Source organism: Bradysia coprophila, unplaced genomic scaffold (genome assembly GCF_014529535.1).
Source record: "Bradysia coprophila strain Holo2 unplaced genomic scaffold, BU_Bcop_v1 contig_476, whole genome shotgun sequence".
In the NCBI taxonomy this organism is placed as follows: Eukaryota; Metazoa; Arthropoda; class Insecta; order Diptera; family Sciaridae; genus Bradysia; species Bradysia coprophila.
Genome location: NW_023503727.1, coordinates 4,278,568 through 4,303,236, shown reverse-complemented (window position 1 = coordinate 4,303,236; position 24,669 = coordinate 4,278,568). Strand labels below are relative to the sequence as shown.

At 37.3% G+C, this 24,669-nt stretch overlaps 1 protein-coding gene across 2 annotated transcripts in view; it reads right to left on the bottom strand.

The window, feature by feature from the left end:
- Nucleotides 1–24,669, bottom strand: part of LOC119082764 (hemicentin-1) — a 163,467-nt gene that overhangs the window by 15,380 nt on the left and 123,418 nt on the right. Inside the window, exons 5-8 of one of the 2 annotated variants that reach the window (XM_037192352.1) lie at nt 17,215–17,655; nt 15,401–17,116; nt 14,956–15,339; nt 2,524–2,551 (exon numbers count right to left, since the gene is read on the bottom strand). In XM_037192352.1, the coding sequence (XP_037048247.1) occupies nt 2,550–2,551; nt 14,956–15,339; nt 15,401–17,116; nt 17,215–17,655 (2,543 nt within the window). In that variant the 3' untranslated portion in view covers nt 2,524–2,549. Of the gene's footprint in view, nt 1–2,523; nt 2,552–14,955; nt 15,340–15,400; nt 17,117–17,214; nt 17,656–24,669 lie in introns of those variants that run through there. The other variant, XM_037192351.1, reaches the window with a different exon arrangement.

Below are 24,669 nucleotides of genomic sequence, written 5' to 3'. Positions count from 1 at the left end.
GTCAAATTTCATTCGATTTCCCAGGTCGGAAAGATGTTCTTTCTTGTCCATTCCCGCAGCTCCTAGTTTTCCCCCTTGCGAAAGTGATCCACAACATGTAAAATATTGCCGGCTCATTTCATGTGGATGCCTTTGCGATATTCAACTTCGAAATGGGGCAGGCCAGAAACCAGAATACATTAGGTCGTGCTAAGTAATTCATTCAATCGAAAAGAACTTTGTGCTGCTCGCAAACTCAGTCGTACGTTTTTTCGCAACTTGCAAAGAGGGATTTTTATTGAAAGTGGACGAGGCTCCGTCGGAGCTATTTTTTCGCGGCGGTTTGTTCATGCGCCCAGATAGCCCTTGGCCCCAATAGTCCAAAACCGCTGTCGTTTAATTTTCATATTTGCGTCTTGGCTGGTGGTGAAGGTGCAAAAGTCGAAAAAAGGGTGTTTTTATACTTGATTTACTGCCGCTGCAGACGATGGACACACATGTGTGGCGGCTCGTTGGATAGGTACTGTCCAGGAGAACCGGGGCAAGCATACATATCTTACATCTTCTGTGCCATTGTTCGAAAATAACAAAAATATTGTGTCAGTCAAAGACCGTAAATTTTGATGAACTTCAAAAGGTGATATCTCGCACCTGGAGAATGTTTATGGTAAGATCAATGCAGACATCAAAAACAGCATAATTCGTGTATTTTTCTAAAATCAATATTTTGCTTTCGAGTGAAGGAAGACATTTGCTTTATACCCAAAAAAGTATCCTGAAACCTTTCACTTCTATGGCAATTGAGGTAAATCTGTAGAGCTGGGTTAAGCCTCTATCAGGGCAACCACTGATTTGTACAACAACAGTCACCAGGAACAAAATATCACCTAATAAAGCTCATCAAAAGTTCCGGCCTTTGACATACTTTTTGTTATTTTTGAATAGTGCTTGAGTACACATTTGATATCTGTCTTTGCCCCGGGTCTCCTGGACAGTACCTACCCAACGAGCCGCCACACATGTGTGTCCATCGTCTGCAGCGGCAGTAAATCACGTATAAAAAACACCCTTTTTCGACTTTTGCACCTTCACCACCAGCCAAGACGCAAACATGAAAATTAAACGACAGCGGTTTTGGACTATTGGAGCCAAGATCTATCTGGGCATATGAACAACGCGCCGCGAAAAAATAGCCTGGTCGACGGAGCCTGCAGGGACGCCGACTTGTGTTTGGGAGTAAAGGTGCTCATACAACAAGCGAATCTGGGAGTAGTGGTGCTCTTTCAAGTAAAACTGGAAAGATGTAGTGGTGCTCATCATTCGAGTAGTGGTGCCCGAGTCTCGCTTGTCCTTAGAAGTTGGCGCCCCTGGGAGCCTGGTCTACTTTCAAAAAAATCCCTCAAAGGTAATTGTGTTGCCTTCAACTCTACACTTATCGAAAAAACAGTTAACGAAGCTTGTTGTTCAAAAAACAGACTTTGAGTTTGCTTTTCTCTAAAATATGTTACCTTGTGTAATGAATCACTTTCGCATCATCCAATGTAATCTACCATTTGCGTGCTTTCGTTTATCTTCTAGCGACAGTTAAACAAAAACTCTCAACGACGAAGCGTGATTAGAGAGTGACTTAACTCTTGCTAGCGAATAATATTATTAACATTGCCATACTGCTGTGTATCATTCATAACAGTTGTAAGAAAGATTAACACTGACGAGTATATAACAATTGTAAATAATTTTCTCGGATAAATTATACAATTTTCAAACGCGCACCTCCATACTCTTTCCTACGGCAGTATTGTGTGGATGTGGATGCAAACGCTAAGCAAAACTCTTAACTACTTTACGTTGAATATATTTTTTATTTATTTTTTCTGTTGTGTTTGCCGTTAAATTATTAAAAAATGTGTAAATTATGGAAAAGCGCAAACTACCCAACTGCGAAAATGTATGCTACTACGTGTATAAAGAGCGTAAACCAAATGAATGTGCGGTTGAAAATACAAAAGGGGCCTTTTAAAATGTAAAGCACTTGGGGAAAAAAACACAAAAAAAGGATGCAAATTAAAAATGCTTTTGATATTAATAACTGGGTACTATACCACGTACAATTTGATGCCGAGCGAGTGCATTGGCGCAAAATATTTCTCATACAAAACGTATTCGTTTTGAGTATCCACATTGTTCAGCTCGTAAATTATTAATAAATATATAAACAGAAACGACACACATCCATTTAAAAAAACGAGAGATGTATAAAATGCAGAAGTGAATTGAACAGAACGGAATTCCACTCGTTGTTAATGTGTGAAAATCCGGAAGAAAAACGTTACGATCGAAATCTCGGATTATTACACAACTATTAAACCTCTCAACGAAAATGGTGAAGCAAAAGTTTTCGATTTTTCACACAAAAAGTATACGAACAAAAAGTGCAACCAAAGTTTTAATAGCTTAAACAGTCATATCTCTTTTCATTACACGAGAATGTACTCGTGTACTTTAATTTCATTTTGTTCCTTCTCTACAAGTACAAGCCAATTACCTGTAAATTCAATTGTGCTACCTAGTCCTGGCAGTGTTATAAGCATGAAGGAGTAAAAAAATACATTTTATGAGCGTTTTTAATTAAAAAAATCCAAAAAAAAAGATTTTTTTTTTGTTACTCTGTTGGGTTTACAAAATACTTACTTCTCGTTACACAACCCAAGTTCTTCACATTTTATGGGCTATGTGTGTTGGTTAATAAAATTTATGTACTCAACAAAAAAAACGTAAAAATTAAATGCCTTGTGCGTCGAGTACGAAAAATTCGTTTTTTTTCCTTTCGTATTTTCGTTTTTATTAAAAATTTTGCTAATTTGAATTGTTCAATTTCGGATTGCTGGCAACTAAACGAACAAAAAATATTTTTTTTTTTTTTAAATTCAAACATTGGCTCAACAGAATGTAGACTTAATTGTGTAAGCAAACAAAATCGCAACAAAAATTAATATTCAACGGAAAATGTTCGTTTCGATATGATAAAATGATACATCTTCACTCAACTCTTGTTTGTAACATAATGTACGTTGGGAATGGGAGTGAATTTCAATTAAATTTTATATGTGACTGGGTTATGGAGACATTGTCTCGTAATAGATTTGTGGATTAATAAATGTAGACAAGGTTACTGGTGCTTGTACTGTCAACGATAAACGGAACACGTGTTAACACGAATTATCGTTAAATATTTTGATGAGAATCACTTTCTCGCTAGGTAAACTAAATCACAATGATGGTGTTTTTCAACACTGTTGAGGTTCCGTTCTCAGTGAAAATGTCGTACGAAAGGAATCTCTATCTTTGGATGTCAGCGGCCAATAGGGCGTATCGAATTTTGAGAATTTTAAGGGTCGCGATAGCCTGTGTGCGGAAAACGTAGATCATTGAAAACTAAGTCCAGGCATATGGTTGATGGATCCGAAGGTGCCCGGGAAGAAGTCCCACCGGACGACTTTAACTTTCAAATGGTCATAACTCGGAAAGTTAAGAGTATTTTTGAAAACAATGTTCTAGCAGGATGTAAAGCGTCAAAAACTCTACAAAACTGCCAAAGAAACCGATGGTCCAAAAGGTGTGTCTGTCGAGGTTTTCTAACATCGAAAGTTCGACATTTTGGTTTTTGACTTTTATTTCCTGAGAGACAAATTATTAACTTTAGCTTTTGGCATGAGGTTGTAGAGGAGGAGGTCGAGTACTACCAGTCCACTAGGCATTGTCCCGGTCGGCGATCCATCCGAAACCACTTTTTCAACATTTTTGAATGGACTTTTTAAGTGTACCCACGTCGCCCACGAAGCCAGTGCAGACAATGTAACCGGTGTTGCTGAGTCGAGGTAACCTTGGCCAGTAAGTGCACATAATATTCCATAACAGTAGCTGAACAGTAGCTGAACCTCGACAGACACACCTTTTGGACCATCGGTTTCTTTGGCAGTTTTGTAGAGTTTTTAACGCTCTACATCCTGCTAGAACATTGTTTTCAAAAATACTCTTGACTTTCCGAGTTATGACCATTTGAAAGTTAAAGTCGTCCGGGGGGACTTCTTCCCGGGCACCTTCGGATCCATCAACCATATGCCTGGAATTAGTTTTCAATGATCTACGTTTTCCGCACACAGGCTATCGCGACCCTTAAAATTCTCAAAATTCGATACGCCCTAGCGGCCAACAACGCTGCAAATTTTCAGCATTTAATTTTAAAACATCCAACTAAGTATGTCCCTCAATTACAAAGTTTACTAAGATGTCGTCAGGGTACAGTAATAAAGCAAGATTTCTCTTCATTTCCAGCAAACAATATACAAAACACGTCATCCATTTAGTGGTCGTAAATTCTGTAAGGGTAATAAAACCCGTACATATATATATTGCCGACGAGATACGATCGCAGTCATTGCACGCACACAATTCACATTGTAACAATAAAAATATAATATTTTCACTATTTTGTCAGCTCGACTGCAATAATAATTTCATGGCCTTGAATTTACATCTCGCACGTATCAACCGAAAACGCTTTCGAGAATGTGAGACGATATACAAAACACAGCAGCAGAGTTTAATCTAGTCATCAGACAGACTTTCACCCTTAGCCCAAGTTTATTATTATTACAAAACGAATTGATAGAAACAACATCTTCTTTCTCCAGCCATGTAAAATATTCAGTTTGGCACCCTTCGAGTAGTTGGAACAATTGTCATATCACTATGAAATGACCACATTTCAGCACGTAAACGAATTCACATCACGTAGAAAATATAACATGGCATGTGTCATTTATTAAATTGTGCTTGAACAAAATTTGAAATTAGCGAGAAGTCGTTGCTGTAATTTAATTTGTTAACCAACCAACAAAAAAAATCCCGACGCTCCATAGCCAGACAAATGATATCGTTTGTGCTGAGGAGAGTAATTTTAATCGAAATGTTTGCATGTTTCGCTCACGGTGATAATAAATGTTTATACGGGTTAGTGAGTCAGAAGCGAGATTTATTTAAATGTGTTTACGGAATGTTTCGCACCTTTGAACGGTTCAACGCGGAGAAGGGAATTCAGAAAGCGAAATATTGACGAGACATACAAAAGAAGTGTTTTCCGAGTAAATATATTGAATATCGAAGCCATGCAATGCACATAAATGATAATCATTTCGAATTACCGACGTTACGGTCTGTAGTACAGGCGCCCTACGATCTTGAAGATTTTTATTTGTAGAAAACACATCTTTTTCACGGAAAATGGAAAATTGTTTTTCCAGCCGGGAAAGTCATTTTTATGAAGACCTTTAATCAAAACATTTGGGACAATTTTCGTTACGAAAATTGCAATTTACTCTTACGAAAGCTTTATCGTGCGACATAACTATCTTATTGGTCCCATTACTCTTCATGGTCCACTGTCTTCCCTATCCTAGAACTCTAGGACTGCAGGAAATTCAGACAACTTTAGATAGAAGATTTATTGGTCCCATTACTCTTCATGGTCCACTGTCTTCCCCATCCTAGAACTCTAGGACTGCAGGGAATTCAGACGACTTTAGATAGAAGATTTATTGGTCCCATTCCTCTTCATGGTCCACTGTCTTCCCTATCCTAGAACTCTAGGAGTGCAGGGAATTCAGACGACTTTAGATAGAAGATTTATTGGTCCCATTACTCTTCATGGTCCACTGTTTATCCCTATCCTAGAACTCTAGGACTGCAGGAAATTCAGACGACTTTAGATAGAAGATTTATTGGTCCCATTACTCTTCATGGTCCACTGTCTTCCCCATCCTAGAACTCTAGGACTGCAGGGAATTCAGACGACTTTAGATAGAAGATTTATTGGTCCCATTCCTCTTCATGGTCCACTGTCTTCCCTATCCTAGAACTCTAGGACTGCAGGGAATTCAGACGACTTTAGATAGAAGATTTATTGGTCCCATTACTCTTCATGGTCCACTGTTTATCCCTATCCTAGAACTCTAGGACTGCAGGGAATTCAGACGACTTTAGATAGAAGATTTATTGGTCCCATTACTCTTCATGGTCCACTGTCTTCCCTATCCTAGAACTCTAGGACTGCAGGGAATTCAGACGATTGTAGATAGAATATTTATTGGTCCCATTACTCTTCATGGTCCACTGTCTTCCCTATCCTAGAACTCTAGTACTGCAGGAAATTCAGACGACTTTAGATAGAAGATTTATTGGTCCCATTACTCTTCATGGTCCACTGTCTTCCCTATCCTAGAACTCTAGGACTGCAGGGAATTCAGACGACTTTAGATAGAAGATTTGTTGGTCCCATTACTCTTCATGGTCCACTGTCTTCCCTATCCTAAAACTCTAGGACTGCAGGGAATTCAGACGACTTTAGATAGAAGATTTGTTGGTCCCATTACTCTTCATGGTCCACTGTCTTCCCTATCCTAAAACTCTAGGACTGCAGGGAATTCAGACGACTTTAGATAGAAGATTTATTGGTCCCATTACTCTTCATGGTCCACTGTCTTCCCTATCCTAGAACTCTAGGACTGCAGGGAATTCAGACGACTTTAGATAGAAGATTTATTGGTCCCATTACTCTTCATGGTCCACTGTCTTCCCTATCCTAGAACTCTAGGACTGCAGGGAATTCAGACGACTTTAGATAGAAGATTTGTTGGTCCCATTACTCTTCATGGTCCACTGTCTTCCCTATCCTAAAACTCTAGGACTGCAGGGAATTCAGACGACTTTAGATAGAAGATATTGTAGACTCGGAGTCGGAGATATTCCAGCTGGAAAAGCGATTTTCCGGAAAAAATGTTGATTCCACAACATTTCATAGTAAACAGCATTTCTATTTCGACACAAGCACCTGGACTAATATCTATTTATAGTCGTCACAACAAGTTATATTTCTGTAAATTGAAGTTTTCAAATCTCACAAATTCAAAATGCTCGCAGTCTGTTCATGTTTTCCTTTCTCGCATATAATCAACTGAATTTTCCAAAGTCAACTGTAGTTGTACACCCTGTTTGCACAAGTAAGCTGAACGCATCGCCTAAACACTCGTTTGAAAAGGTGTTTTATCACATCATCATAATGAGCTCTGCAGGTAGTTAGGTGGAATATGGTATGTTTGTTACATATATAATGTGCTGTGCTCTATATACATTTCATCATTCTGAAGAATTAATTAAAATCTTCTCATTTTCGGAGATTATTGCAATTAGAAATTGTAATGAAACTTTATGATTGTTATTTACAAATAGCTGGAAAACGTCTGTCTATCTACAAATATCCACATATTTAATCTGGCTCTGTGGATTTAATATCCTTTTTAAATACTTGCAACTTGTATATATGGCTTCAGAGCCGGATATGTTAAAATTTCATATTAGTTAATAAATATTATTTCAAATTTACTGCTGTGTGCACACACATTCAGGAGCTCTACGTTTTCGTCTTACGTCGAAAATCAACCGTCGTCGTCTACGACAAGAGCTATTTGTTTAAGTACATAACGAAATTGAATTTATTTAATGTGCAATGCAGATAAATTAGTTTGTGAAGATGGAGCAGACGATGAATTCCCTAAACATTTGAAACGGTATTTGATTAGACTAATTTCATTTACATTATGTAGTTTGAATCCAACAAATATTAACACAATTATCTGAATCAGGTCGGATTAGGTAAGTGTCTGCTTTACAATTGATATTAAAACAAACAAAAAAATGATGTTCAACAACAACGGAGACAATGTCATCGAAGGGAGAATTTAATTTTGACAAAATGTAGTCGACACATCGACGACACCTTTTGAATGTAATGTTTTTCAATTAACCGACAATATACAAGAGTTTGTATCCATCCATGTAGTTGAATGTCATCAGGGCACTTCATTACAATTCATGCCATTTTACAGGTCCGATAACATGCAACTTCACAATGAATAGCTCTCAAAGCATAAATTGTTGATTTGAACGAAAAATCCTTTGATGTTGTGTCACTAGCCCATGGAACACAACTTAACAACGAGCTGATTCGCACACCAAACCGATGTACTCCAATCGGATTGTCCATCTATGTGACCGGGTTATGAAAATGACGGGACGAGGAAGTTCAGATCAAAACTGAATGAAATTCAGCCATCCTCAGTTAGAAATTATTTGGACGTCCAGTTCATCCAATTAACATATCTAAGACTTGGGTCAAATTCAATTTTGTTTCAAATTCAAATCATAATTCTGACAGAAGATCCTATGAGCTCGCCATTTTAGATGAGAAATTTTTACAAATCGTCTTACAGTCAGAGGCAGTGAAATTTCAGCATGAATTTGCTTCAACTGTTTTTCAGCTGATCCACACAATCGAACCTGTTAATAAGGCTCAGAACGGGTTCGGGTTGACCTGTTTTAGTTCAGGTTGACCTGAACCGGATTCACGACCCGAACCTGAAAAATTATTTCGGGTTCAACCCGAACTTGACTCGAACTTGAATTTTCGATTTCGGGTTTAACCCGAACCTGACCTGAACCCGAAATTGTTCAACCCGAATTTGACCTGAACCTGAATTTTTAATTTCGAGTTCGACCCGAACCTGAACTGAACCCGAAATTTTAAATTTAATCAGGTCGGGTTCGGGTAACCCGAAATTTTGAGCTTTCATTACACTAAAAAAAGTCAAAAATTTCGGGTTACCCGAACCCGACCTGATTAAATTTAAAATTTCGGGTTCAGTTCAGGTTCGGGTCAAACTCGAAATTGAAAATTCAGGTTCAGGTCAAATTCGGGTTGAACAATTTCAGGCTCAGATCAGGTTCGGTTTAAACCCGAAATCGAAAATTCAAGTTCGGGTCAAGTTCGGGTTGAACCCGAAATAATCTTTCAGGTTCGGGTTAAATCAAGTTCGGGTTCCGGTTTGACCGAACCCGACCCGTTCCGAGCCTTACCTGTTAATACGTCTTTATACTGTTTTACCACAACCATATATAGAATCTTCAACCATATAAACAGTTTTGATTGTAAGTGTGTATCAGCTGATAAACAGCTCAAGCAAATTCATGATGAAATTTCACAGCCACTGACTGTAAGAAAAATTAATTTGTTGTCTTGCTGCCAGAAAAACCGGTTTTTCGCATTTTCTGCTCGCAAGACAACGAACTACCGTACCGAAAGTTGTATTTCGAGCCGAAGGCGAGCTTGCCAGTAATGTACTATTTTCAATCCAAAAAAAATATTTTTTTCTGATGGGGATCGACTTTGGAGGTCAATCACAGGTTTTTGAAAAGCTTTATGATAATATTACATTGAATCCATTGGACCCATTGGACCCATTGGTAGCGAAATTTAAATTTGGTTCGGTTTGTTCGCGTTTGAAGTCGCTGATAAATAAGTAATTACGAAATACGCAATCTACACTATCGAAGTGCAAACAAACAGAAAATTCTTTTCATAGAGTTTCGGCATTAAAAGCAAAACATGCAAAACGAATTTAATGTTTAAATCAATGAACTTTCGAAAATTTAATTTTCCTACTGGTAAAAGGCTGTTTTACAAAATACATAAAAAGTTCATGTGTGGGCATACGAAATGGCACATATAAAATTCGTTCGGAATGCCATTGATGTTAATGTGAGCATGTGAGCATAGAGAGCTTCGTTAAATTACTTTACGGAAAGTAAACACAAAATCCGGATAAAAAGTTCGTTTGCAGGCGAACACAATTAGCAAAAAAAAAATTTTTTTTTAGGGAAAAGCTCGAGTGCTGGTCACAGAAACACTAACGTGGAAAATATGGAAAACTTTTGGCACGGGACGATAATGTGATTGAAATGTAAGGTTTTGATGCATAGAATTAGTTATTAACTTGCAGTACATGTGGTATACTCAAACAGTTTGTGGTCATGGATGGGTTGAAATGTATGTCAATCAAATCACCGCAGTACTGAAGTAATAACGGTTAGTCAATCAGTGAGTGGAATTTGTGGTGGAATTTCAACGTATTAAGTTAAGTATAATAATTAAGTATATCAATAGGAATCAATCCACTACAATGAATAATAAGTCTCCGAAGCATTGCATAATGTGATGGGATTGTAGTATCGAAATATTCAAATTGAAAAACTAATTTATTTTCGTTGGTAAGTTGGTTACTTTTTCTCCCCGTAAAAGACGTGTACGACCATTGTATGCACAATGTTTTTGGATATATGATGGCCTTCCCATATTCAATTGTTGTTTCATTAAACTATTCATCATCCGGATAAACAAAATAAACATTTTCCTGTTTGTAGTATTCGAAATACTTAAATATAAAATCAGAATTGAATGTTGTATGGCTGTTCGTTGTATGTGCTACTGAGTGCTACTCAGTGCGGTTGATTGGATATTAGGGCGTATCGAATTTTTAGAATTTTAAGGGCCGCGATAGCCTGTGTGCGGAAAACGTAGATCATTGAAAACTAATTCCAGGCATATGGTTGATGGATCCGAAGGTGCCCGGGAAGAAGTCCCCCCGGACGACTTTAACTTTCAAATGGTCATAACTCGGAAAGTTGAGAGTATTTCTGAAAACAATGTTCTAGCAGGATGTAGAGCGTTAAAAACTCTACAAAACTGCTAAAGAAACCGATGGTCCAAAAGGTGTGTCTGTCGAGGTTTTCTAACATCGAAAGTTCGACATTTTCGTTTTTGACTTTTATTTCCTGAGAGACAAATTATTAAGTTTAGCTTTTGGCATGAGGTTGTAGAGGAGGTCGAGTACTACCAGTACACTAGGCATTGTCCCGGTCGGCGATCCATCCGAAACAACTTTTTCAACATTAATGAATGAACTTTTTAAGTGTACCCACGTCGCCCACGAAGCCAGTGCAGACACTGTAACCGGTGTTGCTGAGTCGAGGTAACCTTGGCCAGTAAGTGCACATAATATTCCATAACAGTAGCGGAACTCTTTTACAAAATATTTGGGATCTCGATGTAGCACATTATATTGACACGGTATACCACGAAGTTCAACCTTTTGTAAAAATATCGAAAAATGTGTATTTGCAACGAAATCGACCTCTTACTACTGTTCGTGGGTCAAATAACTAATTAAAACGATTATTTGTTTTTCTCACAAATTTCACTTTCTCAGATTTTGTAGTACAAAATGTGCTACACCGACTCAGCAACACCGGTTACATTGTCTGCAATGGCTTCGTGGGCGACGTGGGTACACTTAAAAAGTCCATTCAAAAAAGGGGTTTCGGATGGATCGCCGACCGGGACAATGCCTAGTGTACTGGTAGTACTCGACCTCCTCTACAACCTCATGCCAAAAGCTAAACTTAATAATTTGTCTCTCAGGAAATAAAAGTCAAAAACGAAAATGTCGAACTTTCGATGTTAGAAAACCTCGACAGACACACCTTTTGGACCATCGGTTTCTTTGGCAGTTTTGTAGAGTTTTTAACGCTCTACATCCTGCTAGAACATTGTTTTCAGAAATACTCTCAACTTTCCGAGTTATGACCATTTGAAAGTTAAAGTCGTCCGGGGGGACTTCTTCCCGGGCACCTTCGGATCCATCAACCATATGCCTGGAATTAGTTTTCAATGATCTACGTTTTCCGCACACAGGCTATCGCGACCCTTAAAATTCTCAAAATTCGATACGCCCTATTGGATATGGATATCCATTCTGAAATTTTACCGGAACATGTTAAATATTGATACACCTTTATGCTGGATACTCTCTGTAGCATTACTACAAATGTTGTTAAACAATTCAATTTGGCTTCGTACATTTCGTTTAGAAGTTTTCCGACATCATATCTGAAATTCCCATCTAAATTGGGGAATAATTTAGCAAAACTTTGTTCGTATTATTTGTAGAATCACGAGAGAAGGGCGTTTAAAGTATCTTTCGGTAGAATTTGATATTATGCTAATAATTCGATAAACAAAATGAAAATTTGCAGATAGTTTTGAGAATGAAGTGCCATCAGTTCACCTATTGTATTAACCAACTGATATTTTTGCTTGCAACATTGTATGCTAAAAGCGTTACACAAAAATCAAATTAAAACAGAATTCCCTCTTCGAAAAGCTTATCGTCTGTGGTTCAGTTACAAAACATTCATGCAGAAACAACTCCTCTTACATCGTGTGCTACATAACCGAGACATCATTATCGAAATAAATTACTACAAAATCCTTCTAAATGAATGGCAACTGTATCAGATGAATCATGTTACGAAAGTATTGGCAACACATACAGCAAGTCGGAGGAAACTACTGTTAGGAAAATAGTTAAAACCGGGAAAAATATGTCCTGAATCATCTGCCACTTGTGACGCAATTTTTTTCTAAAATTTTCTTTCTTAAATTTTTTGGGTCAATTTTTTGTACGTATTAAGTACAGACAGATCTACTGGCTCATGGGCAGAAACTCACCAGTATCAATTTACAACAAGATCCTACTTTACAATCAAGTACTCAAGCCTATTTGGGTATATGGAATCCAACTTTGGGGATGTGCAGCTCAGTGCCACAAAGACTCCATACAACGTTTTCAGAACCGTGTATTGAGAAATGCAGTCAACGCTCCTTGGTACATCCGTAACAGTGACCTTCATCGAGACCTAGGAATCTCAATGGTCCATGAAGTCATTGAACAGATGGCTTTAAAACATCATATAAAGCTTCAAAATCACATCAATGAAGAAGCAACTCAGCTACTGAATTCAACCGATTTGACAAGACGACTGAAGAGAAAGAAACCTTCTGACCTTGTACTGACGTGAGCATCAATAAAGCTTGAACATTCATCAATCTAATGAACCAGACTAAAGTTACCTGGCATCACTGGATCCTCGTAATTGATGGTTGGTCAGAAATGACCAGTTTTAATAATAAATCATAAATAAAAAATAATTTTTTTTTTTTGTTGGTAAAACTTTTGCGCTGATGCGCAGAATGCGTCACCCTCAGCGATATCAGTAATTTTGTAAGTAGAAAGAAGGTCACACTTTCACCCTTTAGGGTTTTTTGGCGGATTGACAAAACTGGTGACGAGTGTTTGTACGGATTCAACAGTGGTAGTGGTACAACCAGTACAACCGTTTAAACATGCATATGGATTGAATCAGCTGAAAATCAACTGAAGCAAATCTCGGCTGAAATTCGATTGCCATTTCTGTATCTGCGAGACTAAACAACTGCCGTGAAACATTTTCCTGACCACAAAATTAGATTCCATTGAAAGACATTAACGAAATCGGTTTGACGAGCTATGTGTATCCACATCGGTGGTCGCTAAAAGATAAACTAAAGAAACGTTTCGACGGCACTGAAGAATTTTAATCAGCACTGAAGGCAAAGTGCGAGAACAGATGTTCGACACAGAAAACTGTTATAGGAGTGATGTCTGTTCCACCACCACAGAGTGCAAAGGACACATTGTTTCATTTGAAAAGTTTTCACCAAATCCCCATTAGCATTATACAATTCGTCACAGGAACGAAGGCACTTTGAAGTGGCAGTTACATAGCACGGTAATGCTTGACTGATTTGAACAAACATTTTTCTCGTCGGCTAGCTACAGTAAATTTATGTTTTTTCTCTCTTATTGTTTTAGGTTTCCAAATGGAATTTTTAATCCTTTCGAATGGGGGAAAAAAAGCGGAAAGCCAAAAGCTTAAAAAGCGAAAGAAAAATAATTTCGTTTTAATGAATGCAAACGATGCAACACACAATATGTACATCTGTGTAAGTTTGGCTTTTCCACGTTTTCTTTCTCTCTCATTTTTTTTTTTCAAAAACACAGTAAATAGAGAGCTTAAAACAGCGACGTCATTTCATTCCGTATTTTACACACAAAAATGTCAAAAAGCATTAAATTCGAATCAGACATGAGCGCCGCCGAAAATAAGCCGCCGATCAAGCCGCCGCCGGCCATTTTTGAGCAAGTCGCGCCGCAGCCGAGCCGGTGCCAAAAACACGGCTCAGGCCGGCTTGAAACGGCTGGAAAATGAAATAAAGATTTCGAAAGGTGAAATAATTTTGAAAACCGAGATTCCTGTTGATCCTAAGCAGCTCAAGTACTTTTTGAATTTTTTTTTTCAAAATTAAGAAAATTTTGAAAATTTTCTTGAATTTTCATGAATTTTCCAGAATGGTATATTACGTCCTCGCTTCTAAGTTTGTTGTTTTGGCAAGTATGACCTTTGCGGAACGAGCCGAAGGCGCACAATCAGTTAATTCACAAATTTGAGAAAACTTTATCGATCTTTGCGAATTTTCTCGATTTTTTTTCTTTTCAATTTTTACTTGATTTTCGTGAGCTTTCGATTTCTTATCGAAAACCATTTTCTTAATGAGTTAAATGAGTGTACCGGAGCATGATTTTCCATTTAGTTCAAGTTTTGAGGCAATAAAACTTGACGTGTTAGTGAACATTAGACTTAGAGACTTGCTTGTAACAAGACCAGTTCTTACTAGTTCATTTTCCATGAATTTATCTAAACGTTTTTATTTTGAAAAAAAGTTAAAAGGAACCTCCAGCCGAGCCGTTTTAAGCCGGCTCAAGCCGACTTTTTCGCCGCCGCCGAGAAATTTTTTTCGGCTAGCCGCCGCCGAGGTTTCTCCGTCGGCGCTCATGCCTGATTCGAATGAAGAAAAAAAAACCAACAAAGTTCGCATAATAATGAAACCAACCGCGAAGGCAATGGTTCAGCAAATATTTTTTTGTTTAATTAAATTAAAAAATAAAAATTTGCAAACCCAACAATAACGTCAACATAATGTCATGTACAATCGCGATAAAAACACGTTTAAATGCCGGCATATAGCTTTAAGCTTAGCCCGCAATTGGAGTATACTCAACTTCAACTCCCAGTTTTCTCGTTTGTATTTTGTCACTGATTAAAACAACCGAAAAAAAAAAACCAAAAATTCTTTTGTCTACTCACATTCATTTCCAGTTATATGTTGCCCAGGTACTTGAAGCGATTGTTGTGGATGGTAACCGTAACCATTTTGCGTTCCATAAACGGCCACTTTCTGCTCTTCCATGGCCAGTGCTAGGTCCATTGAATGCTCGAGTGCCTTGTTTTCCAAACCACTAGCCGGATAGTACGGTGGTGGAGCCTGATTTTGTTGGGCCACAATCGATGGCCGTACCGAGTCCATTTCGTAGTCCTTAGCTTGAACGCCTTTCTTCGATTGCTTTCGCTTGCATCGGCAGAACATTAACAACAAACCGACGAACAGAGCGAATACAATGCATGAAACAATGATGGCGATCAGTGTCGGTGTGGCTAGAGCGGATGCTTCGGCAATGTAAGATGGGCCAACTGTGTGAAAATTAGACGATTAGAAAATGGTGTTGCACCGCAGGAAATTGTTAAAACTTACTCTCAGCCTCTGTATAATCACCGCAGTGTTCGTGATTAGCTTTCAAACAGAGTTTGACTCGAACGCGTGGATTCAGTTCGTCTTCGAATGGTGGGAATTCATCATCAGGTATTCCAAGTGATCTCGCACTGCTTCTGCGTGCTGTGACTAAATGTTCGATAATTGCATCCTCATGTGTGGATGAATGTCCGTTCGCTTTAATTGCTACTGTTTCAACGATCTGCCACTCAGCTTGAGCTGTATTGCCGTTAAAGACCGATTCAACAATGGCGATCAATGACAAACACGTCGGGCCGACATTGACTCTGAGTGTTCTGGAGGACGGATCGAAAGTGACGTGTTCAGGTGTTGGGATTTTGTCAACTTTGGTTGTTGTCATGATTTCATTTGAATACTCCGATGAGCCTTTGGTATTCAGAGCCTTGACCTTCAAAACGTAACTTTGGTGTTGATCCAATGCAGGGACTTTGCATGGATTGTCTTGGTGACAATCATGTTCCATCCATTCGGTGCTGCTTATGGTGTTCGTGCCACAATCCGGCATCATTTGCTCGTCGTGGGGTACTGCCACTTTACGATATGAAACGAAAAATTTCGTCTGGGTAAGACCACCGTCAAATCCAGGGTCCCAAAGTAGTGAAACGAAATTGGGACCAACGTCGGCAGCCTGAAGGTTATTTGGTTTTTCCGGCGCTCCTTTCGGTTGGAGACGAATGGGTGCCCGAATCGTTTCCAGTGAATTGACCACTCTGCATAAATATTCGCCGTAGTCGTTGTGCGTTAAGTGGTTGATTTTCAGCACGGAGGTGTAGATATCGTTATTGTCGGTCGTTGTGATAATTTCGTAATGTCCTTCGGATGACATCGACAACGGTGATGGATTGTTACCGAATTGCCATTGGAATTCTGGTTTCGGATATGCCTGCACTTTGCATCGAACTTCTGCATTTTCACGAATATCGTACGCCACCTTGTTGTACTGATGCAAAATGATCGGCGCATGTTCGATTCTCAAATGCATGCTCGAGTTACCGGAATTAACTTCATTCTGGTACAGACAAGTGTACAGTCCACGATCACCGGGAATCAATTCGTTTTCATTTGGTCTCGCTTTGCCATTGAATCGCAGCATACTTTGGACGGTAACCATTCCATTCGGTCCTTCGACGGGACTCGTTCGCACTTCGTACAAATTCAAGTCCGGACTAATTTCTTTGCCATCCTTCAACCATCGGATCGTTGGTTTCGGTTTTGCCTTTGCGCTGCAATTGACGGCAAAATCGGAATCGGAAACTCTTCTGGTCATATGCTGCTGTAATTTGGCCAAGAATTGTGGTGGTTGATGCACTTCAAGTGTAATCGTAGCCATATCACCATGACCCAATTCGTTAGCAGCGTGACAATGGTATTTCCCTTCGCTACCGAGATGAGCTCGTGGAATGACGTATTGCGAGCCTTGCGCCAGAATGGTTTGTGATGATATTTCACCCTCAACATCTCGGAACCATCTAAATTGTGGCACTGGCCAACCAGGAGGATTTGCTGAACACGTTAATGTTACACCGTTTCCGACGTGAACGACAGGTTTGCTCGGATTGATAGAAGCTTGGCCAGGTCGATGACGCACTAATAGAGCTACAGTAGCATTTCCGATCCGTTCGACGCGTTTGCCACCGTACGGCATCATAATGTTTACAGCTCTGCAGATGTAAGTACCTGAAGAAGAGTAAGTTTTGTAGAAGGTTCATACTGCTGCGTCCTATTCAAATCTAGCGAACTCAGAAATAAATAATTTTGAAACAAAAAAGATTTACCTGCGTGATCGGCTCTCACGGAAGTCAGCTCCAAGACATCACCGGAATGCCGGAAATCCGGGCTACCTTCCTTAAACCATTCAACAGTAACCGGTTCCGGATTCGATGTCACATTGCATTTAATCCGAACGGTTTCCCGTTCCTCAGCTTCTCGTGTTTTCGATTCAATAACAACAACTGGCGGATACAGGACGTCCAGAATAATTTCCTCTTCGCCGACTTTGCCCAGGCCATTGTCAGCGGAACAGGCATATTTGCCAGCATCTTGTATCGATACACGATGAATCGTATGCGTCAGTGATGAGCTGATAAATCGACCATTTCGTGTCCATCGCACGTTGCTTACTTTTGGCTTTGCGTCAACATTGCACTCGAGCTTGGCGGTGGTTTCCCGTTCGACTTGAAGTGGATTGTCTGGACCGACTTCAACACGAGGATAATCTGTAAAGAGAGGAGAAATCATTTTTTTAGTAAATTTTACTGTTAGAGTTGAGTTCAAAATTTTCAGTTATAATTCACTAGACTTTTTCGTGTTTGAAATGGTAAAGGAAAGGAATAGTATTTCTAAACTGCATATAGTGCGTCGAAATACGTATTAAGTTTTCGCTCAAATCGGAACTGTTGTCCATGCTAGAGTAAAAGAAAATTCAGAAATTCTTCAGTTGAATAATGTTTGAATACGACAGGATCAATGCATTTGACCTATACGACGAGATCAATGGGTTCAGCTTTAATTTTCAGATGTTAATGTTAGACGATATCATGCCGAGACATTTTAAATGAAATAGCGAGAAAGATAATCTGACGTTAACCTGTCACACGTCACACCTTATTCATCTGTTATCGATACCGACGACAAAAATAATGACAAGCTCTGTTCAATATGGTCCATTTGTATAGTAAAATGAATGTTAAGAAAATTGAAGTACAAGATTTGAAATCAACAGATTAAAAATACTTTGATCGATGGAAGTAATAGACCTGATAATAATACTGTTCATATGTTTGCCGTCTGTAACAGAATTATTCTTTTATTTTTCGATGATTCGTGGTTCATTTCAGATGCCAGTCTTAGACGTTCTACAATGATTTTGTTTACTCAGGATGTTTTCATCAAACAACAAACGAAACCGCAGACCTTGGAAAAAAAAACAACAAAAACAAAACGGATATCGGTCTGAGTTTAATTTTTCTGTGATTATAACTATTAGGAATCCTTTTTCCGGTTGATTGAATTGAACGAATATTGCCGGTCAATAATCAATTCGAATTCCGATGTCGATACCGCTGTTTTATTGAAAATGTTCGAAAAACCATTTCGGAATTTCGGAACCATCAGAATTTTTCTATTAATCCGTTCTGTTGCCACAACAAAATTGTTCACGAAATAAAAGCATACGGTGTCATTGTGCGTGTACGTTCATTTCGATTAATCGAATACAATCGAAAAATGATTTCCATTAATTGAAGTAATTGCATTCATAATTCAGATTTTAATTTGAAAAAAAAAAAACAGAAAAAACAAAAGGGCCAATAAATTCAATTTTACCAATAAATTAATTTTAAATTTAATTCAAATAAAATGCACACATTTGTGCAACGAAAAACCTGGGGGGGAAAATGTGTGGGCTAAAGTATTGTCGGTATTTTTACAATAATCAAAGTTTAATCGTCGATCGATTCGATTTTTAAAATAAAATTCAAAAAAACACAAATTTCTACGCTCGATTTCAGATTCCGAATCGTGCTTTTTTTGTGTCTTTCAAATGCGGTCGACAAATATTTTATTGAAAATCAATTCCATTACACATTTCACGTTTATCTCGTGCACAGTTATCAATGAGTGAGCACAACTGCTGAATAAAGCTGATATTTATATAAATTAAAAAATAAAAATCATTCGGAAAATGGGGGTGATGAACTGGTGTGCACTGGTTTTTAATATAATTTAACATAAATGAAAAAAAAGTGGAGTACTTTTGATTATTTTCGGTGTGTTCCGGGTTTCAGGGTTAAAGCAAAATGTCAAATTAAGTTTGTTCATGTGGTGAATATGGTGGTGTAGATATGGACTGGTTTTTTGTTGTTGGGTGCAATATAGTACACATGCCCATACGAAACGGGAAAAAAAGTAAAATAATCGAAAGCGAAAATATGTAGATTTGAGCTTTTTGTTTTAAATAAAAATTCAATTCGAACATTGGAACATTGTTAACTTGTTTTAATTTTGCGAATTATTTTCATTCCACCAACAAAAAAATTGGACTATTGTTCCATATTAACTTTTCGGTGTTGATGTTGAAAGGATTTATTTTTTTAATTAAAAAAAGGAAATAAATTATTTTCAATATGAGTTTATCGAATATAAAATCGTGGCGATTTGTTGAATTTCATTGAAAATTGTATTTTCCAATGGTTGAGATAATAACCCCTTTTCGAACATATGAAACGTTCTAGTTGAGATTTAAATTTAAAAAAAAATATTTTTTTAATTATTCTTTTCATAACAGATATTTTGCCTTGATTATGCGTTGTTGAAAGCTTTTTCAAACAAACAAAAAAACCAAAAATTAAATTGCGAATATTCAAAATCAGATCAAAACATAAAACCATTTTTGAAAGCACATTCCTAAAAGAATGCTAGTCATATTCCACCCAATATAATATTAAAATACATCATCCCCGTCGATGTTCACCAAAAATTTATAATTTACTGTTGGTAAAAGGATTTAATTCGAAATTGGTTCTCATAAGCCTTTTAAGTCAAACGACAGAAATGTGTATACAAAACTCCAGATGAGAAAATAAAACGCAAATTGGGCTGTCTGTGCAAAAAGGGATTTATTAATTCGAAATAGTTACACAATTTTGTGTCGGGATCATAAAGCTTTTCGTCATTTTTCGAAATTATTCATCAGCGTCTTTGAGAGGACTCTTTCAGTCGTCATTACGTTCAGTCTATACCAGCAAATCTTTTGGAAAATGACAAATAAAATTGGGAAAAATTAGAGTGATTTATTTGGCATTTTCTTTCCGTTATTACATTTATGGATTGTAAATAGTTGTTTCTGCAACCGAGCGTCACAATACAACATTTGTAACTCATTTGAGTGTTGGAATGTCCTTTTTCATTTCCGATCTGTTTTGATCGCTCGCTCCGCTCGTAACAAAAATTTGAACTAGTTCCAAAAAATCAACATTTCAAAACTTGTTGCTCAAAATACTATTTCTTAACGCCGCCAGGAGGTTACTTTTTTTAGCTACAGGTTTCTATGGTGGCACCGAAGCAAGTACTGGAATCGAATCCAAAGAACATCGTTATCTCTAACAAATGTGAAAAATGAGCGACGAAATCACGATATTTCCCCATTTTATCTTCGAAAATGTTGTTTTCAATTAAAGAAAAACATTTTCTCTTGCTAAAAATCTGTCCATTTAATGATTGTAACCATCGTTTCTGTCAGTTTACATAAAAGTACAAACCTTGTTGGCCGGAATAATAGCAAATAAAGCAAATAAATTGAAGTTTTTCCGCAATCGGTTGCGCTTGTAAAATAAATCATGCTCAGATGGAGAGGCCTCCACCGCTTTTAGCGAGTATCGTTCAATTTAAAACCGAGAGCAATCGTTTTTGTTTATTTACACTCGATACATTTAATTTCGCAATTCGTATTTATATAAATGACAGAACTGCAACGATTAATACGACAAAACAACTGTAAAAAAAACCCCAGTCATTCATTAATTTCGTTCCATGAGAAACAATTTTCCTTTTAGTTTGATGGTTTTTTCCTCACTAACCCCATTCATTTGTCCAAATCAGTTGTAACCCATTCCGAACCAGTGACATATAACTACGTAACGTACGATACTATTTATGCACGTATTACAGCAGGCAAAACAGAACCAAAAAAAGCAGATGGGAGCTTCAATTTAAATACCTTGCAATTAGCTTTAATTCACCCATAGCTTAAAAAGCTTCTCATTATTCCGCCCAACTAATGATCTTATTTTGCCATTTCATCAGAAGACGGTTCTGGTTCTCTTTTTGTAGCTTTTAACTTTTTTTTTTTTTAGTGTGATTTCAACATTTTCTAAATTCATTAAAATTCAACAAGCGAACTTTTTCGGGTTGCCGTAAAATAAAGTTTTCACTGAAAATATATGTTTTATGTCTGATATGTAATGGTAATATGTAAAATATAAATGTAATCTACGGTTCTGTTATTTTAGTGTACGTTAATTTGGATATAGGCTGCCTGATGATGAAGTTATATATGAGCGTATACACACCGGGTTTCATATGAAGTTACTTCTTCATTTTAATTTGCACGAGCAGTAGAAATGACTCGGTTTTTTGGTGCGCCCCACACCCGGAGTTTATTCCCTTGACTGAAAGTCAGGGTCTTATGAAAGAAAATACCCTTAAATGTCCGTAACGCTAAGTTCACTTTGATATTTTGAAAATGTTCCACATTGGCAAAAAACGTTAAATACAGAAAACGTCAGTACACTTGTGGACTCGATAACTCGAGTAATTCTTTACCGATTTGCAAAATTTTGGTTTTAATCGACGGAGAATGAAAATCATGAGGTTAAGTTCGTAGATGGGCAATATTGGAGATATGAGTTGGGAGTAATTCTCAAGAGAGTTTTTTACTTGTTACCGCGATAACTTCCATAATTCTTATCCGATTTTCAAAGATTTTGTCTTAATCGACGAAGATTGAAACTCTTGAGGCTGAGTTTGCTGATGGATAATATTCGAACAACGAGATGGGAGATATTCTACACAGACGCTTTTTCTTGTTACCGCGCGATAACTTGAGTAATTTTTACCCGATTTTCAATTTTTTTGTTTTAATTGACAGAGAATGACATATTGGAGTAGTGAGTTTGGAGTAATTGTAAACATAACTTGTTATACCACGACATTTTTGCAACGGATTTCCAGAAAAATTTCTTATCTGACGAGTTGTGAAATTCTGGATTTCTGGTCTAACAATTAAGAAGTACTTCCCAAAAGAGTTTTTGCTTGCTTGCTTGAGAAACTGATAGCTCTTGTAATTCTCAGAGGCTTCAAAAATCAATTTCGACCAGTAGCGTAATTCATGTGGTTAAACTCGAACATTGGAATTTAATTGGACTAGTAATCTGGGATATACGACAATTTTTGCGTGAAATCTGTATCCTTAAAAGATTTTTTTCGTTCCTAAAATGTTTGAATGAGTGTGAACTTTGCGGCCAGAGCGAAGCGAGGGCCGTAATTCACACGAGTTAAATTTTTTCAAGAGGTAGGCAGGAAATACGCCACCTTTTCAGCGCTTTTAGTAGACTATATAGGAGACTCATATTAGGTGTTAAACGTACCTCGCTGGATCTTCCACTCATGGCGTATTTTTTGTATGTTTTCTGTTATTTGACACTCATAGCGCTTTTTAGGAGACAATAAAAAAGACTCGTAATAGAGCAAAATAGCAAAACATCGCTCGCTGGGCCAGCAACTCATAGCTCTTTTTGTTTCTGCAGAAAATTATATTAAATTTGAGTAAAATGAAGCATGTGATGACTGCTGTTTTCTGAATAAAAGAGACATCACCTTTTCATGTGACTTTAATTTTGTGATCTCATTTAAAAATGGTTAGAAAACTAAGACTGGAATTATAGAAAAAAGCCAGTCAATGGACCTGACCCACCCAAGAGGTGGGGCCTAGTATTACAATCAAACAAATTTTTTCAATTATGCAAATTGAAAAATGAATGAAAATAATTTTAATTTTTCATATGGCACCATCATGGCCCAGTATACATAGTTGATAGTTCTACCGGTTTTTATTAACAATTCATGTGCTGTATCGTTTACATTGTTACACCAAAAAAATAAAACTGAAAATTATATATCTCAGACGTTTGATAAGTGGTGGCAAAGGTGCAGAAATATAAATTGATGAGTATAAGTACAGAGAGTATAAAATTCGGTTTATATCCAACCAGAAAGCGAACATTAAATTTACTTTTCATCTATAGAAAATTATGGTTTTTATTTTGTAAAAGATTTTTTTTTCCCCATCTTTTCGCCACAAAATCTACACATTATTTCTGCATTTTCTCCATTCCGAATAGAGTAGTCAATATGTGGCATTAAATACATTTTGAGAAAAAGTTATAGAAATTCAAATAAAATGTTACGTGAGATATAAAAATTATGGTCTTATTCTGTGGTGAAAATCGATTTGAATTTGTTCATTTGATTCTACCATATTGGATGTGGGATTACCTCTTTATGTGTTTACCAGCGAAAAGGAAATAATTTATGACGCGCTGCAAAGGAATCGGTAGACGCGGTGATTTTCTCTCATTTTTCTATAGAACTTCTAATAAAAATATGAAATGCATGAAAGAGATTAGCGGTTGACTGGGTGACTGGGTGGTTATGTATGTGAGTTTAAAGGAAGTGTTATCGAGATTAATTTAAATGTGATGGGGGTGCATTCAAAACGAATTCATTTTTTTTGTATTCGTTTCTGATGAATGATTAAAAATGAAAAGTTTAAATGAAAATGTTTTAATTGGAGCTGCTAAACTTTCAGATAATTATTTACAAAGCAAATAGTTTGGAAAACTTCAACGTTGAACTGCGTTCGAGAGTTTGTTCACTGTACGTATTATTAACTAATTAAAAACCTAATGCATCAGGAGCAAGTACTTTTATGTTGCTAATTATAACCGGATATTTCATACTGACATTTAGCTCCCTTTTTTTCACAAATAATTTAATGAATTAAACGAGTTTTTATAGTTTGATAGCTTTTGAAAGTTGTCAGCTCTTGGTGGAAGATTTTGCGTTTGAAAAAAAAAGACGATGCAAACGTTGGTCATTTAAGAAAGTTCTTAAAGTTATCTCAGCATTTTACAGATTTTGCGAGATGCGTAATTATTTCTGTCTCAGCTGAATGTACCAGCCGGTCGTCGACTTGAAGTGGACTTTCACTAAAGTCGATCCAACCCTTTGCAGTGAAACTTATCCAAAGATGTTTTTGCATGTTATTGTACTACAGAGGCTAGGCTCTCTCACCATACATACCATGTCTCGGACTTATGTCACTGCAGCCGGTCAGGGACTTGGGAAAATCACCTATTTTTTCACCTAAAATGATTGATATCACCAACAGGTCAACATGGACCTGGTGGTGTGTATACTCAAAATGTGCGTCTCTTCAAGGCCTACAAGGCTAGCGAAAAAAGTTTTTTTTCCCAAAACGGTTTTACTCGACTAATCGCGAGAAAACGATTTTGGGCCCCTTTTGGCAGACCCTCACTTCATGACCTCGAGCGTCGACAACAAAATAAAAGTTCACCAAACATAGTACTACGTTTTACTCGCAAAAGTTCAACGAATCGAATGAGCTGTAAGTCAATAATATTCGTGACCCCTTGTCCCAAAATGTCTGATTT